General features: G+C 36.4%; 1 protein-coding gene across 1 annotated transcript in view; it reads right to left on the bottom strand.

Moving 5' to 3' along the window:
- The window catches only part of SLC16A7 (solute carrier family 16 member 7), a 150788-nt gene that overhangs the window by 18130 nt on the left and 113246 nt on the right, over positions 1-19412 (bottom strand). Inside the window, exon 4 of the mRNA XM_053716748.1 lies at positions 1563-2366. Within this exon, the coding sequence (XP_053572723.1) occupies positions 1563-2366 (804 nt within the window). The remainder of the gene's footprint in view (positions 1-1562; positions 2367-19412) is intronic.

The following is a 19412-nucleotide window of genomic DNA, read 5'->3' as shown; positions in this document are numbered from 1 at the left end:
TGGAAACTATTGAATTGTTCTTCCTTATTTTCTTCAAATACACACTGGAGTCGATCACAATCCTTTTGAAATGTTTATCAAATAATTTGTCTGCAAACTGAAAAACTGTCAACATCACACTTCAAACTGGAAAACTGTTTCTCTTTTCTGCTTAAATTTAGATAGATGATAGATAGATGGCAGATATAGATAAATAGATAGATGATAGATGTATAAAAAGATAGATAGATAAATAGATAGATAGATAAATGGATGATAGATAGATAGATAGATAGATAGATAGATAGATGATAGATAAATATAGATAGATAGATGATAGGTAGATGATAGATATAGATAGATAGATTGATAGACAGACAGATAGATGATAGAGATAGATAGATAGATAGATAGATAGATATAGTATTAGACAGACAGACAGACAGACAGACAGACAGACAGATAGATAGATAGATAGATAGATAGATAGATAGATAGATAGATGATAGATAGATAGAGTTATTGATAGATGATAGATATATATAGATGTATAGATAGATTGTTTGGATTTTATGATTTTCAGAACTTGAAATGCACACTGCAGGCTTAACAAGGCTAACATTGCTACATGTATTTTCCTAAATGGCTGATAACTGCAAAACAATACACTTTATACTAACATTATGACCTTGGCTAGCCTAGTTATCTGCAAACTCAAGTCCAGATTGTCTCATCCAGATTTTCTTCTCCAAATGAAGTAAATGGTGGTTGGAGTCAGACTATTTAAAAACAATTGATGCAAACAAAAAGTTTTTTTTTTTTTTTAAATGCTTGAACTTGGTTGTTGGTTGTTCTAGCATTGTAAAACTTTTAATAATTATTATTAATATTTTTTAACATTTTATATTTAATAATTCAAAAAAATGTTCTTTGAGATCAGTAACTCTTCATGTGCTCTAACCTGACACCGCCTTGGTCCTAAAGCACAAAACACAAATCTCGTTACGCATATTTTACATTCCTATGTTCTTCACATAGAAAAAAAGTAATTTTTATTATTAAATATATATTTCTATATACTGTATATATATCTGATACTGTTCATGTAAAATAGATATCTATATATATACAGCTATATGACTATATATACAGGTATAGGTATATACACATATAAATAGGAATATATATTTACATTGTTCTGTATGTGAAGAACATTGGAATGTGAAATATGAATAACTCCTGTCGGGTTAGTGGGTGAGCAATAGGTGTTAGGTTTTTCTTCTGCGCATTGACATCTTTGGGGAGAATATGTTAATGTGGTTCCAATATTGGGAAGTCCGGAAGTTAGTGGCATCAGGGTTTGCTTGCACTCAAACTTTTTATTTTCAACAGTGCGAATCCTGGAACGTACAAAAAGTGTACGCTTGAGCGAAAGTGTTAAATAGCACGGCACTTGTATTCTAGCCCTTAATGTGTCTATGTTGTGACAGTTATGCAAAATATCATTATGTGTACTTTAATTTTAAAACTGCTTTACTACTTATTTTATATTAAGGCATTAATAAAATTAAATTCATCCTTACCTCCTAGAGGGGGCCCAATAAGAACTGGGCAACATTCCACAATTGTAACCAGTCCAACAGCACTTGAAAATCTAGCAGCTCCGACCAGGTCCATGAGGGTTTCAAATAGAACACTGCTCACCATTCCAAAAGCAAATCCAAAAAATACTGAATATATAACAAGTCCAGTGTAATTGTTGGCCAATGGACATAAAACGTGACAGATACCATTATACAAAATTGCAAAACTGAAGAAATATTGAATCTTTGGACGAATATATTTGGAATTTGCAACCATTCCCATAGTCGGTCTTGCAAACATATCTACAAAAGCTAAAATAGAAAGTAAAAATGCAGATGAATATTCATCTATTCCCATATGCTTAGCATAAGGAGCCAAAAAAACAATAGGAGCAAAAAATCCAAGGAACATGATGACATTTCCAGACAAATATATTAAAAATCCTCTGTGTTTAAAAAGTGATAAATCTAAATATTTATTAATGTTTTGGCAGACTGACAGCTTTTTCTCTTTTTCCTTGTTACTGTTAATTGCTGCCTTTTCAACATCCTTTTTGGCAGGTTTAGGTCCAAGAGGCCTCATAAGAGCCCCAGCAACACAACAATTTAATAGGAGTCCACCTAAAACTAAAAAGCTCCCTCTCCACCCAAATTTATTAAAGAGGAATTGATTAAGAGGAGCCAGTGTGCTTAAAAATACTGGACTTCCAGCCATAGCTATGCCATTAGCAATGGGGCGCTTTTTGAAGAAATATTTTCCAATAATTGTTAAGGAGGGTTGTAGGTTAAAAGCTAATCCAAAACCTGCAGAAAAAAAGACAAAGAAAAATTAGTAGAGAAATGCATCAATTTCATATCTTAATAATAACAGCCTAAAAAAAGTCTATACTCAACTAAAAGTGTTTATCAAACCTTAAATTTGCATTTATATGAAAAAGAAAAGATAACTCTTTTTAAAAGATCGCACTAATACATTTAATGAAACAATCTTCTGCTTAATTAAGTTTACACTGAGATAAGAAATAAATTAACACTAAAGACAAAGCTGTGAATAAAGAATGAGAAGTGCACAAGTCTCAAATATAACTGTTATTAGTTTAGTGGTTTAGTCACTAGAAACAAGCCAGTTTGCGCTCTTTGGCAGTTACTCATGTTATTACCTAATTCCAAGCTAAAAACATCAGACTAAAAAAAAATAGTTTACAAAGGAAAAGGTGAGGGAAAATTGAGTGGGTTTGTTAATCAAAATTTAAGGGATAAATCAAAATGATTTATTATTACTTATGACCCTTAAATTCCAGAACCTTAAGCAGTAATATACATCAAAATGTACAAAGAGATGCAAGGAGATTTGCAGCACAAAGAAAAGACTGCTGGTTACTGGACTAGTTTAATACTTGGAACCCACTGTTGGAATATTCTCAAATTAGTGGCCGGCGATATTATGAACCCCTCTGAGGAAGCGTTATGTGAAACGCGCGTCAGGGGCACTACCACAAGGTTATGGAACCTCTATTTTAGAAAGCTGACTCAGTTAAATAATTGAATAGCACCTAAGTTATGATCTTTATTAACAGTGGCAGTTAAACGTTAATTAGGTCTCCGCTATAGAAGAGACCTTTTGTAGCTCAGTCTGATAATTTTCTTTATTAGCTAACTTGTGGGTTTACCATATAGCAGAAGCTGTACTTAGGTTCCTACACTTACCCTTTTCTTTTTGGAAAAGTGAATATTCAAAGGTGTAAGTGGTATAGAGAGATTTTAACTGCTCAATGTGGTGGTCATTTTATTGCGCAAAAAAACAGAATTTATGCTTACCTGATAAATTACTTTCTCCAACGGTGTGTCCGGTCCACGGCGTCATCTTTACTTGTGGGATATTCTCTTCCCCAACAGGAAATGGCAAAGAGTCCCAGCAAAGCTGGTCACATGATCCCTCCTAGGCTCCGCCCACCCCAGTCATTCGACCGACGGACAGCAGGAAATATATATAGGAGAAACCATATGATACCGTGGTGACTGTAGTTAGAGAAAATAATTCATCAGACCTGATTAAAAAACCAGGGCGGGCCGTGGACTGGACACACCGTTGGAGAAAGTAATTTATCAGGTAAGCATAAATTCTGTTTTCTCCAACATTGGTTTGTCCGGTCCACGGCGTCATCCTTACTTGTGGGAACCAATACCAAAGCTTTAGGACACGGATGAAGGGAGGGAGCAAATCAGGTCACCTAAACGGAAGGAACCACAGCTTGCAAAACCTTTCTCCCAAAAATAGCCTCTGAAGAAGCAAAAGTATCAAATTTGTAAAATTTGGCAAAAGTGTGCAGTGAAGACCAAGTCGCTGCCTTACATATCTGGTCAACAGAATCCTCGTTCTTGAAGGCCCATGTGGAAGCCACAGCCCTAGTGGAGTGAGCTGTGATTCTTTCAGGAGGCTGCCGTCCGGCAGTCTCATAAGCCAATCGGATAATGCTTTTAAGCCAAAAGGAAAGAGAGGTAGAAGTCGCTTTTTGACCTCTCCTTTTACCAGAATAAACAACAAACAAGGAAGATGTTTGTCTGAAATCTTTAGTAGCCTCTAAATAGAATTTTAGAGCACGGACTACGTCCAAATTGTGTAACAAACGTTCCTTCTTTGAAACTGGATTCGGACACAAAGAAGGTACAACTATCTCCTGGTTAATATTTTTGTTAGAAACAACTTTCGGAAGAAAACCAGGCTTATTACGCAAAACCACCTTATCTGCATGGAACACCAGATAGGGCGGAGAACACTGCAGAGCAGATAACTCTGAAACTCTTCTAGCAGAAGAAATTGCAACTAAAAACAAAACTTTCCAAGACAGTAACTTAATATCTATGGAATGTAAAGGTTCAAACGGAACCCCTTGAAGAACTGAAAGAACTAGATTTAGACTCCAGGGAGGAGTCAAAGGTCTGTAAACAGGCTTGATCCTAACCAGAGCCTGAACAAATGCTTGAACATCTGGCACGGCTGCCACTCTTTTGTGAAGTAAAACAGATAAAGCAGAGATCTGTCCCTTTAGAGAACTTGCAGATAATCCTTTCTCCAAACCTTCTTGTAGAAAGGATAGAATCTTAGGAATTTTTATCTTGTTCCATGGGAATCCTTTGGATTCACACCAACAGATATATTTTTTCCATATTTTATGGTAAATTTTTCTAGTTACAGGCTTTCTAGCCTGAATCAGAGTATCTATTACAGAATCTGAAAACCCACGCTTTGATAAAATCAAGCGTTCAATCTCCAAGCCGTCAGTTGGAGGGAAACCAGATTCGGATGTTCGAATGGACCCTGAACAAGAAGGTCCTGTCTCAAAGGTAGCTTCCATGGTGGAGCCGATGACATATTCACCAGGTCTGCATACCAAGTCCTGCGTGGCCACGCAGGAGCTATCAAGATCACAGAGGCCCTCTCCTGATTGATCCTGGCTACCAGCCTGGGAATGAGAGGAAACGGTGGGAATACATAAGCTAGGTTGAAGGTCCAAGGTGCTACTAGTGCATCTACTAGAGTCGCCTTGGGATCCCTGGATCTGGACCCGTAGCAAGGAACCTTGAAGTTCTGACGAGACGCCATCAGATCCATGTCTGGAATGCCCCATAATTGAGTTATTTGGGCAAAGATTTCCGGATGGAGTTCCCACTCCCCCGGATGGAATGTCTGACGACTCAGAAAATCCGCTTCCCAATTTTCCACTCCTGGGATGTGGATCGCAGACAAGTGGCAGGAGTGATCCTTCGCCCATTGAATTATCTTGGTCACTTCTTTCATCGCCAGGGAACTCCTTGTTCCCCCCTGATGATTGATATATGCAACGGTCGTCATGTTGTCTGATTGAAACCTTATGAATTTGGCCTTTGCTAGTTGAGGCCAAGCTCTGAGAGCATTGAATATCGCTCTCAGTTCCAGAATGTTTATCGGGAGAAGAGACTCTTCCCGAGACCATAGACCCTGAGCTTTCAGGGATTCCCAGACCGCGCCCCAGCCCACTAGACTGGCGTTGGTCGTGACAATGACCCACTCTGGTCTGCGGAAGCTCATTCCCTGTGACAGATTGTCCAGGGTCAGCCACCAACGGAGTGAATCTCTGGTCTTTTGGTCTACTTGAATCATCGGAGACAAGTCTGTATAATCCCCATTCCACTGTCTGAGCATGCACAGTTGTAATGGTCTTAGATGAATTCGTGCAAAAGGAACTATGTCCATTGTTGCAACCATCAATCCTATTACTTCCATGCACTGCGCTATGGAAGGACGAGGAACAGAATGAAGTACTTGACAAGAGCTTAGAAGTTTTGATTTTCTGACCTCTGTCAGAAAAATCCTCATTTCTAAGGAATCTATTATTGTTCCCAAGAAGGGAACTCTTGTTGACGGGGACAGAGAACTTTTTTCTTTGTTTACCTTCCATCCGTGAGATCTGAGAAAAGCTAGGACGATGTCCGTATGAGCCTTTGCTTTTGACAGGGACGACGCTTGAATTAGGATGTTGTCCAAGTAAGGTACTACTGCAATGCCCCTTGGTCTTAGAACCGCTAGAAGGGACCCTAGTACCTTTGTGAAAATCCTTGGAGCAGTGGCTAATCCGAATGGAAGTGCCACAAACTGGTAATGCTTGTCCAGAAAAGCGAACCTTAGGAACTGATGATGTTCCTTGTGGATAGGAATATGTAGGTACGCATCCTATAAATCCACGGTAGTCATAAATTGACTTTCCTGGATGGTGGGTAGGATCGTTCGAATAGTATCCATTTTGAACGATGGTACCCTGAGAAATTTGTTTAGGATCTTCAGATCCAAAATTGGTCTGAATGTTCCCTCTTTTTTGGGAACTATGAACAGATTGGAATAAAATCCCATTCCTTGTTCTCTTATTGGAACTGGATGTATCACTCCCATCTTTAACAGGTCTTCTACACAATGTAAGAATGCCTGTCTCTTTATTTGGTTTGAAGATAAGTGAGACCTGTGGAACCTTCCCCTTGGGGGTAGTTCCTTGAATTCCAGGAGATAACCTTGAGAAACTATTTCTAGCGCCCAAGGATCCTGAACATCTCTTGCCCAAGCCTGAGCAAAGAGAGAGTGTGCCCCCCACTAGATCCGGTCCCGGATCGGGGGCTATCCCTTCATGCTGTTTTGGTAGCAGTGGTAGGCTTCTTGGCCTGCTTACCCTTGTTCCAGCCTTGCATTGGTTTCCAGGCTGGTTTGGGTTGTGAAGTATTACCCTCTTGCTTAGAGGATGCAGAATTAGAGGCTGGTCCATTTCTGCGAAAGGGACGAAAATTAGGCTTATTTTTAGCCTTAAAAGACCTATCCTGTGGGAGGGCGTGGCCCTTTCCCCCAGTGATGTCTGAAATAATCTCTTTCAAATCTGGTCCAAATAATGTTTTACCTTTGAAAGGAATGTTAAGCAATTTTGTCTTGGAAGACACATCCGCTGACCAAGACTTTAGCCAAAGCGCTCTGCGCGCCACGATAGCAAACCCTGAATTTTTCGCCGCTAATCTAGCTAATTGCAAAGCGGCATCTAAAACAAAAGAGTTAGCCAATTTAAGTGCTTGAACTCTGTCCATAACCTCCTCATACGAAGATTCTTTACTGAGCGACTTTTCTAGTTCCTCGAACCAGAAACACGCTGCCGTAGTGACAGGAACAATGCATGAAATTGGTTGTAGAAGGTAACCTTGCTGTACAAAAATCTTTTTAAGCAAACCCTCTAATTTTTTATCCATAGGATCTTTGAAAGCACAACTATCTTCGATAGGAATAATAGTGCGTTTGTTTAGAGTAGAAACCGCCCCCTCGACCTTGGGGACTGTCTGCCATAAGTCCTTTCTGGGGTCGACTATAGGAAATAATTTCTTAAATATAGGGGGGGGGACAAAAGGTATGCCGGGCTTTTCCCACTCTTTATTTACTATGTCCGCCACCCGCTTGGGTATAGGAAAAGCGTCGGGGGGCACCGGAACCTCTAGGAACTTGTCCATCTTACATAATTTCTCTGGAATGACCAAATTGTCACAATCATCCAGAGTAGATAGCACCTCCTTAAGCAGTGCGCGGAGATGTTCTAATTTAAATTTAAATGTCACAACATCAGGTTCAGCTTGATAAGAAATTTTTCCTGAATCTGATATTTCTCCATCAGACAAAACCTCCCTCATGGCCCCTTGAGATTGGTGTGAGGGTATGTCAGAACAGTTATCATCAGCGCCCTCTTGCTCTTCAGTGTTTAAAACAGAGCAATCACGCTTTCTCTGATAAGTAGGCATTTTGGATAAAAGATTTATTATGGAGTTATCCATTACAGCCGTTAATTGTTGCATGGTAATAAGTATTGGCGCACTAGATGTACTAGGGGCCTCCTGTGTGGGCAAAACTGGTGTAGACACAGTAGGGGATGATGTAGTATCATGTTTACTCCCCTCATTTGAGGAATCATCTTGGGCAATATCATTATCTGTGGCATTACTGTCCTTACTTTGTTTGGACACTATGGCACAATTATCACATAAATTTAAATGGGGAGACACATTGGCTTTCATACATATAGAACATAGCTTATCTGATGGTACAGACATGTTAAACAGGCTTAAACTTGTCAACAAAGCACAAAAAACGTTTTAAAATAAAACCGTTACTGTCTCTTTAAATTTCAAACTGAAAACACTTTATTACTGAATATGTGAAAAAGTATGAAGGAATTGTTCAAAAATTACCACCACAGTGTCTTAAAGCATTAAAAGTATTGCACACCAAATTTCAGAGCTTTAACCCTTAAAATAACGGAACCGGAGCCGTTTTTAAATTTGACCCCTATACAGTCCCAGCTATATGCTTTGCTGAGACCCAACCAAGCCCAGAGGGGAATACGATACCAAATGACGCCTTCTAGAAGCTTTTTTAGTGATTCTTAGATCCTCACACATGCATCTGCATGCCTTGCTCCCTTAAAACAACTGCGCAGTAATGGCGCGAAAATGAGGCTCAGTCTATAACTAGAAAGGCCCCCAGACTAAAAAAAGGTGTCCAACACAGTGCCTGCCATTTTTTAAACGTTCCCCAAGATTATAATGCCAATTATTAGCTAGAATCTGCATAATATGCCCCAATAAAGCAATCGTTTTAGCCCATAAAAATGTCTACCAGTTTTTAAGCCCTTTTTTAAGCCCTTTATTCTTTTATGTTTGACTAAGAAAATGGCTTACCGGTCCCCATGAGGGGAAATGACAGCCTTCCAGCATTACATGGTCTTGTTAGAAATATGGCTAGTCATACCTTAAGCAGAAAAGTCTGCTAACTGTTTCCCCCAACTGAAGTTACTTCATCTCAACAGTCCTGTGTGGAAACAGCAATCGATTTTAGTTACTGTCTGCTAAAATCATCTTCCTCTTACAAACAGAAATCTTCATCCTTTTCTGTTTCAGAGTAAATAGTACATACCAGCACTATTTTAAAATAACAAACACTTGATAGAAGAATAAAAACTACATTTAAACACCAAAAAACTCTTAACCATCTCCGTGGAGATGTTGCCTGTGCAACGGCAAAGAGAATGACTGGGGTGGGCGGAGCCTAGGAGGGATCATGTGACCAGCTTTGCTGGGACTCTTTGCCATTTCCTGTTGGGGAAGAGAATATCCCACAAGTAAGGATGACGCCGTGGACCGGACACACCAATGTTGGAGAAATAGTATTGATTCCTATAACAAACGTTTGTATGTGTTGAATCAATATATTATTTATGTTTTTTGCCAATATACAAACATAATATGACTGCCAACGGTTTTGTTTAAATCAAGGTTCCCTAACATAAAATCCCCACATGTTGCAACATTTGTAACTATAAGCCTAACAAACAATGTAACCATTATTATTGTATGAGATTGAACTACTAGTATATGTATACGGTGTGTTTTTGAGATTATTTAACAGAGCTACATTCTAGCATACAAATATATATATCTCATTACTCATCATTTACAATAGTGTGGTGCTTTCTGGTAAAGACTAATAAACGTATTAGACACACTACGCCGTAACTGCTTATAACAAATTTGTTTACCCCCAAGGGTTAATTATTTGTATAAACACATATATTATATATATCTCTTGTGAGTAACAAATTAGCATTGAACGGGTGCATTCTAGATAATTTTATTATCTGAGTTCCAGCAAGTTTTAACCGTATGTGTGTGTGTGCGTGAGTACCAGTCCTGCTGGACTGCTATATTTTTTCTCCCAATAAAGTTATTTAGTGTAAATGGGTATGTCTGTGATATTTTATAAAATCTGAATCTTTTGCCACTAATTTGAGAATATTCCAACAGTGGGTTCCAAGTATTAAACTAGTCCAGTAACCAGCAGTCTTTTCTTTGTGCTGCAAATCTCCTTGCATCTCTTTGTACATTTAAAAAAAAAAAAAAAAAATAGGGTGCCAAACAGTGCATAATATGCATAGCATCAAAATAAAGGATGGGCAAATAGAGTCCTTTGCAGTTTACTTAGGAACAGTTGTCTGGCAGAACGTACTAAGGAATGATCAGCTGAAGACTGCCAGTAATTAATCTTTATTATGCTGCTGTAATAGGTGGCACCCTCTTTCTTTTCTTTTGTTTATGAACTAAGTTAAAGAGACACTAAAGTAAAAATTAAACTTTTCATTATTTGTAAAGAGCACACAATTTTAAACAACTTTCCATTCCACTTACATTATCTAAATTTGCACAATCTTTTTATTTAAAAAAAGATAAGAGTGTAACCTAAGCGCTGGAATAAACTACTCAAAGCTGCAGTGAAAAATTAAGGATTCCCTTATTCCTTATTAACAAATGCTAAAAGAAGATTTAATTACACTGATTGCAGAAAACTGCAACCAGGTAATTGACCACTGCTGCGCTCTCTCTGCAGATAGCTAAATGAGTGCAGTAACCAAAAAGTAAAGGGGATGACTATAAAAATATTTAATTACTTATAATAATCCCTATAGGTAAAAATCACACATTAATAACACATTTATAATACAATAAAATCACAACAATAAAAAATATTACAATATAACAGATATTACAATTGATAAAAGAGGAAATGCACAGTAAATATAGTCCATTGATTAAAAGTCTTTTGGTATGCCAGTTGGTGTGTTAAAAAAGCAGAAAGGGCGTCAAGCAAGCTCCTGATGGGTTAATAGCCAGCGGGAAAGCTAAGTGATAGGGCGAGAAGAAGGATATACACAATCCTTTAAACAATATGGAGATACAAAAAAACATAAGGTGCACACTTTTACTTACACCGAATGTTTAAGAACTGTCACAGGGGGCTCCTCTCAAGGCGAACCGCTAGTAATTCCTCAGCGTATCCCAAAGGATTTTAGCAAACAGAGGTCCGATGTGTCTTTAGTTATATCAACCAGCCTCCAGAAAAAACCAGCCCGCCAGACGGAACTTCAAAACAGCAAGGCGCTCCTGTGCGCCAAACCAGAAACTTCAGGCTACGGAAGCCCAAAACGTCCAAAGTACTAAGCAACGCGTTTCGGCTGATTCACAGCCTTTCTCAAGCTCAATACTGACGGTATCACAACTCCAACCTTTATACGCTCCCACTTAAAGGGATATTCTCTTTGGAAAATACATGGGTGTACAAAAAAAGGATACTAACAACTTTACACCTCTTAGTATTCGTGCGGTACAATAACAATTCATATACATTTTTAAATTAATATGTGAATAAATATATGAACGGGAACGGGTAATATTAACTTCTACAGGTGATTTGATCTTTATTAACTATGCAGAAGGGTCATTAATTTCTTCTAATGCTAGAACATTTTAATAGTTTCGCTAGGTCGTCAATCTCGAATACCTTTTTTAATATCATGGGAACATGATTATACTTTAAAATCGCTATTGCTAGAAATACCTAAAGAACTACACACTTTGTAATAAGTCAATAAATATAATTGATCCTATTGTGCCAGTTGAGTAAATTGGAGGAATAATTGATTTTTTTGAATTTTAAAAAACCATATATTGAAATATAAACTATTAGGGTCTCTGTACTAAAAATAATATATATTAAAGACTAATGATTGGTTTGTAGAGAAAACTGGATGTTTTAGTGGTGGGCAAATATATACAATCCTCAAAGAGTAGATTTCCTATATGGAATACATAGGATTATGTGTGAGGCAAAATATCCTGCTGTTGTCACTCCTAAATAGGGCGCATCAGGTATACCAAATTGGTGAATAAAGATATAGATAAATAGTTCAAAATTTAAATTTAAGATATAAAATGAAAAGAGTTTAATCTTATTGCTTTTCATTTAGTCCTTCTAGACTAATTTTGGGAATAAAATATCATCAGATTTACAACATACAGAATTTATAAAACCAAAATTTGAATTCTAAAATTTTTTTGTTTAAAATTGGAATCAAAATATAAAATTCTATTTCGTTTTTAATTCTATTTTTATTTTTATTTTATTTTATTTCAGATAACAGTTCAGGTCCAATTCTAAATTCAGACCTTGGGGTGTAAGGGAACCCATCTGGAAAATCCACTTTCCTTCTCTTTTTAGGATTTCATTATGCAGATCTCCTCCTCTCCAGTGTTTACAAACTTTATCAATACCTATATAGTTAAAATGTTTGAGATTTGCATTATTGCATAATGCAAAATGCTTTGGTACTGGGAGGTCCTTATAGCGATCCTTACTATGTTGTTCTATTGACAAGATGTGCTCCCTTATCCTGTCACGTAGGGGTCTTTCTGACTCTCCTATATATTGGGCCCCACAGCTACATTCTATCATATAGATCACATTTCTATCTATACATCTAATCATTTGAGATATTTTAAACACTTCTCCTGTTGAATTGGACTTCACTTCCTTCTTTTTTAAACCGTATTGGCAAGATTTACATTTATGGCAAGGGAAGAAACCTTTAAGGTCCTTCCCCCAAAGATCTTTCTTCCTTTTTTCTTGTGTTTTTTTCAAATCTGAAGGTGCCAGTCTCATTTTTAAATTTTGTGCCTTTTTATAGACTATTTGAGGTCTATTTGGAATCCAGGGGCCTAATTTATCATCTAATTTTAGAACATCCCAATGTTTTTTCAGAATTTTTTCTATTATATTTTTGTTGCCACTATATGTTGTAATAAAGGGTATGAACATAGAAGTATCATTTGTGGTTACAGTATTTTTGATATTTTTATTTTTATTTTTATTGTTTTTACTATCTGCTAAAATTTCTTCCCTGTCTCGGTCTCGTACACTTTTTATGGTTTCCTCCAAGGCATCAATAGGATACCCTCTCTCTATAAATTTATTTTTTAAAATTGTTGATTGGGCATCATAATCTGTCAAAATATTACAATTTTTTCTCATTCTCAAGAACTGTCCTTTTGGGATATTCTTTTTCCACTGAGAGTGGTGACAGCTCTGTTGGTGAATGTAGTTATTCGCATCTACATGTTTAAAGTGGGTTCTAGAGTTCAACTTGTTTTCCCTTATAAAAATTTCTAAATCTAAAAATTGTATATTGGTATGGCTTTTTTCCCAAGTGAACTTTAAATTTTTATCATTTGAATTCATGGATAAATTATATTATTTATGGGCTTATGGGAAAAGAGATTCCTAGAAGATAGCCAGATGGGGGCAAACCTGGTCACCTATAGAAGGTATATAGACGACATATTTATGATTTGGCATGGAGATGAAGAAAGTCTGGACAACTTTATCTTATCCATGAATTCAAATGATAAAAATTTAAAGTTCACTTGGGAAAAAAGCCATACCAATATACAATTTTTAGATTTAGAAATTTTTATAAGGGAAAACAAGTTGAACTCTAGAACCCACTTTAAACATGTAGATGCGAATAACTACATTCACCAACAGAGCTGTCACCACTCTCAGTGGAAAAAGAATATCCCAAAAGGACAGTTCTTGAGAATGAGAAAAAATTGTAATATTTTGACAGATTATGATGCCCAATCAGCAATTTTAAAAAATAAATTTATAGAGAGAGGGTATCCTATTGATGCCTTGGAGGAAACCATAAAAAGTGTACGAGACCGAGACAGGGAAGAAATTTTAGCAGATAGTAAAAACAATAAAAATAAAAATAAAAATATCAAAAATACTGTAACCACAAATGATACTTCTATGTTCATACCCTTTATTACAACATATAGTGGCAACAAAAATATAATAGAAAAAATTCTGAAAAAACATTGGGATGTTCTAAAATTAGATGATAAATTAGGCCCCTGGATTCCAAATAGACCTCAAATAGTCTATAAAAAGGCACAAAATTTAAAAATGAGACTGGCACCTTCAGATTTGAAAAAAACACAAGAAAAAAGGAAGAAAGATCTTTGGGGGAAGGACCTTAAAGGTTTCTTCCCTTGCCATAAATGTAAATCTTGCCAATACGGTTTAAAAAAGAAGGAAGTGAAGTCCAATTCAACAGGAGAAGTGTTTAAAATATCTCAAATGATTAGATGTATAGATAGAAATGTGATCTATATGATAGAATGTAGCTGTGGGGCCCAATATATAGGAGAGTCAGAAAGACCCCTACGTGACAGGATAAGGGAGCACATCTTGTCAATAGAACAACATAGTAAGGATCGCTATAAGGACCTCCCAGTACCAAAGCATTTTGCATTATGCAATAATGCAAATCTCAAACATTTTAACTATATAGGTATTGATAAAGTTTGTAAACACTGGAGAGGAGGAGATCTGCATAATGAAATCCTAAAAAGAGAAGGAAAGTGGATTTTCCAGATGGGTTCCCTTACACCCCAAGGTCTGAATTTAGAATTGGACCTGAACTGTTATCTGAAATAAAATAAAATAAAAATAAAAATAGAATTAAAAACGAAATAGAATTTTATATTTTGATTCCAATTTTAAACAAAAAAATTTTAGAATTCAAATTTTGGTTTTATAAATTCTGTATGTTGTAAATCTGATGATATTTTATTCCCAAAATTAGTCTAGAAGGACTAAATGAAAAGCAATAAGATTAAACTCTTTTCATTTTATATCTTAAATTTAAATTTTGAACTATTTATCTATATCTTTATTCACCAATTTGGTATACCTGATGCGCCCTATTTAGGAGTGACAACAGCAGGATATTTTGCCTCACACATAATCCTATGTATTCCATATAGGAAATCTACTCTTTGAGGATTGTATATATTTGCCCACCACTAAAACATCCAGTTTTCTCTACAAACCAATCATTAGTCTTTAATATATATTATTTTTAGTACAGAGACCCTAATAGTTTATATTTCAATATATGGTTTTTTAAAATTCAAAAAAATCAATTATTCCTCCAATTTACTCAACTGGCACAATAGGATCAATTATATTTATTGACTTATTACAAAGTGTGTAGTTCTTTAGGTATTTCTAGCAATAGCGATTTTAAAGTATAATCATGTTCCCATGATATTAAAAAAGGTATTCGAGATTGACGACCTAGCGAAACTATTAAAATGTTCTAGCATTAGAAGAAATTAATGACCCTTCTGCATAGTTAATAAAGATCAAATCACCTGTAGAAGTTAATATTACCCGTTCCCGTTCATATATTTATTCACATATTAATTTAAAAATGTATATGAATTGTTATTGTACCGCACGAATACTAAGAGGTGTAAAGTTGTTAGTATCCTTTTTTTGTACACCCATGTATTTTCCAAAGAGAATATCCCTTTAAGTGGGAGCGTATAAAGGTTGGAGTTGTGATACCGTCAGTATTGAGCTTGAGAAAGGCTGTGAATCAGCCGAAACGCGTTGCTTAGTACTTTGGACGTTTTGGGCTTCCGTAGCCTGAAGTTTCTGGTTTGGCGCACAGGAGCGCCTTGCTGTTTTGAAGTTCCATCTGGCGGGCTGGTTTTTTCTGGAGGCTGGTTGATATAACTAAAGACACATCGGACCTCTGTTTGCTAAAATCCTTTGGGATACGCTGAGGAATTACTAGCGGTTCGCCTTGAGAGGAGCCCCCTGTGACAGTTCTTAAACATTCGGTGTAAGTAAAAGTGTGCACCTTATGTTTTTTTGTATCTCCATATTGTTTAAAGGATTGTGTATATCCTTCTTCTCGCCCTATCACTTAGCTTTCCCGCTGGCTATTAACCCATCAGGAGCTTGCTTGACGCCCTTTCTGCTTTTTTAACACACCAACTGGCATACCAAAAGACTTTTAATCTATGGACTATATTTACTGTGCATTTCCTCTTTTATCAATTGTAATATCTGTTATATTGTAATATTTTTTATTGTTGTGATTTTATTGTATTATAAATGTGTTATTAATGTGTGATTTTTACCTATAGGGATTATTATAAGTAATTAAATATTTTTATAGTCATCCCCTTTACTTTTTGGTTACTGCACTCATTTAGCTATCTGCAGAGAGAGCGCAGCAGTGGTCAACAATCTTTTTATTTGCACACTTTCTGAGGCAACAACTCCTACTGGGCATGTACAAGAATTAACAGACTATACTTATGCATTTTGTGATTGGCTGATGGCTGCCACATGATGCAGTGGGAGGGAATATAGAAATAAGTGATGGTAAATTTCAGACTGTTGCAATAAAAAATATATTAGTGTACAAGCAAAACCACAAAATATTTTTTTAATAAGTGTTTATACATTTTATAATAAAAGATTTATAATCCTACTTGGTATCTTCTGTTCCTTCACCCCCCTTCATTTCCTCTTTTGTCTGGGTTATGACATAGAGAGGGTTTTTAAAGGGCTGGACTTCAAGAGTGTCATATGACACACACACTGATTGGATGTTCATTGGAATTGTCATAAAAAAGGAGTTCTTCCCAGTGGGCCAGCATCACATTGTAATAGAAGCATTACTATAGGCACGGATTAAACCCTTTTCACGGATAGATTTAAAAGGAAAAAAAAGTACACATATTTTATAGGCAAATATTACATATAAGGCATTTGATTATATAAAGTTTACCATCACTCTAAATCTACTAGTCATTTTAAATTCAAGCTAAATGCTTTTGCATTATCTTCTTGTTATGCATTTACCATTTACCGATTATGCTTTTCTACTGTTATAAGTGGTCATTTAAGACTTTTGTTTTGTGAAACTTTTGAGCAACTAAAATGTTTAGCAACAAATGTGAAAATAATTTTGGTTCCATTAAAGTACTGCAGTGCAAAACATTAATTTTTTTTCACTTTAGAAGAGACTTGAAATTGTATATAAAGAAGAATTAACTTTATTTTTTATAACCTTTTTACCTCCTCTCAATATGCATTTTAATTATATGAAAACACTTCTGAAAAAATGTAACTACCTTACGTATATTCACAATTTAGTGGTTTCTTATGAGTTTGAATTGTACATTTTAATAAATAGCTTGTTTGTAATACTGCATATATCATATACAGTTCAAAGGACTATGCCAGTATATTTATGAGTGACATAAACAGTACAGTGCACAGAAAATAATTTATGACAACATCTCTGGGTTTAGAGTCACAATAAACCCTAATGAGATTTAGGATTTTTGTCATAGCACTGTTTTTCTCATTCTTTTTAAAGAAAAATGCAAATACACACAATTTATCCATATAAGGGATTTTTAAATGACGGGCCACACACTGAAATTCACTACAATTCTTCACATTTCTTTTTTGGGATAATTGACTGGAGATTTTATGATTCCATGTTTTATGGGACTTTAACTGTGTATGCCAAAATACATTTTTGAGTCTATCATCTTGTTTAAAACATAGAAAATATAGAATATGACAGTAGATAAGAAACAAGAAGGCCCATCAAGTCTACCATTATTAATTTTACTTTTTTCTTAGGATAGCCTTTAATTCTTTTACAGTCCTTGTGATTACTACCTTTATTTGAAGTTAATTCCATGAATCTACAAACCTTTCTGTTAATAACTGCTTCCTCACATTTCTCTGGAATCTGCTACCATTTAATTTAAGATTATGACCCCTTGTTTTGGTATTTTTTTATTTTATTTTTTGTGGAAAATGCTTTCAGACTTCACTTTATTAACCATTTGAGTGCTAATGATGGCTCTGAGCCGCCACAGAGTTTCTCACTCTGGTGCTAATGAGGGCTCAGAGCCGTCATGAGCACTCTCCCACCTTGAGGGAGATCTGGGAGCTCCTAACCAATCCTACCCCGGCGATCATGCCTGTAGAGTGACAGGCATCGCCAGGGCTTCACGTGATGCGCATCGACGTCGCGTGCAATGACGTGATGACGTCACCGCGCAACTTTATTTATACTTAACAATGTTAAGTATAGGAGGAGGGGGCATGCTGCTTAGATGCCTGAGATACAGGCATCTAAGCAGCTACAGACCACCAAGACCCACTGTTGGAAAGGTAATCGCCTAACCTTTCCAACAGTGTAAGTCTTGGGGGCTTTGTAAAAAAACTAAAAAAGATAAAACATTTTTTTTCAAAAACTAAAAAAAAAACTTAGAAAATATTAGCACCCAGATGGGAAAGTGCTTAGCACTCAAAGGGTTAAAGGGCCACTAAAGACAATAATACCATAATCAATAATGCATAATAAAAAAGGCAATTCAAAAGCACTTAGTTTGAATTTCAAATGAGTAGTAGACTTTTTCCTTCCTAATACATGATGTTATAGCCATCAGCCAATCACAAATGTATATATGTATATCCTGTGAATCTTGTACATGCTCAGTAGGAGCTGGTGCTTTAGAAAGTGTGCATATAAAAATATTGTGCACAGTGAGATAATGGAAGGCTATTAGAAAGTTGTTTAAAAGTATGTGCTCTATCCGAATCATGAAAGTTTAATTTTGACTTGACTGTTCCTTTATGTCCCTTCATATATTTTAATGTCACCTCTTCCCCTTCTCTCCTCTAATTATGATTATTATTATTATTTATTTGTATAGCGCTGCCAAATTCTACAGCGCTGGGTACAGTGATAGGGGTATACAATGACAAGGATTTGTGATAAAATACAAAACTAAATAAATCTAGTACAGGAGAAAGAGGGCCCTGCTCCGGAAAGCTGACAGTCTACAGGTTTAGGGTGCCGAGACATAAGGTTGGGGTAGCTTGTCACATCGGTTGTAGTTGCAGCAGTGAGTCAGGCAGTTCATGTATTGGTTTGGTTAGGATGAGAGATGGAGGAAAGATGGTAAGCCTCTCTAAATAGGTGGGTTTTCAAGGAGCATCTGAAGCTATACAATGTTGGAGACAGTTTAATGGAGCGGGGTAGAGAGTTCCAGAGTACAGGAGCAGCACGTGCAAAGTCTTGTAGACAGGAGTGGGACTTGGAGATAACAGTAGTGGAGAGGCCTAGGTCAGAGGTTGATCAAAGAGGACGGGAAGGGGAATAGTTCATGATGAGAGAAGAAATATAGGTTGGAGTTAGACTGTTGAGTGCTGGCAGAGCGGAGCAGCTGATGTAGATCGGTGACTTAGATAGATGAGTCTAGCAGAAGCATTTATAATAGATTGGAGGGAGGAGAGGCAGTGTTTTGGAAGACCATTTAGAAGTAGATTGCAATAATCAATGCGTGACAAAATGAAGGAATTAATAAATATTTTTGTAGTTTTTTGAGTAAGGAAGGGAAAAATTCTGGAAATGTTGTGTAGGTGTGAACGGCAGAATTTGTGCTTGTATATGTGGGTTGAAGGAGAGTTCTGAGTCAAGTGTGACCCCAAGACAGCGCACCTGGGGTCAGGTGTTGAGAATAGAGTCTCCAACCGTCAGCGAAATGTCAGGTGTTGTATGTTTCGAAGAGGGA

Source organism: Bombina bombina, chromosome 6 (assembly GCF_027579735.1).
Source record: "Bombina bombina isolate aBomBom1 chromosome 6, aBomBom1.pri, whole genome shotgun sequence".
NCBI classification, from domain to species: domain Eukaryota; kingdom Metazoa; phylum Chordata; class Amphibia; order Anura; family Bombinatoridae; genus Bombina; species Bombina bombina.
The sequence above is the reverse complement of the archived record's forward strand: the minus strand, read 5'-3'. Positions and strand labels throughout refer to the sequence as shown.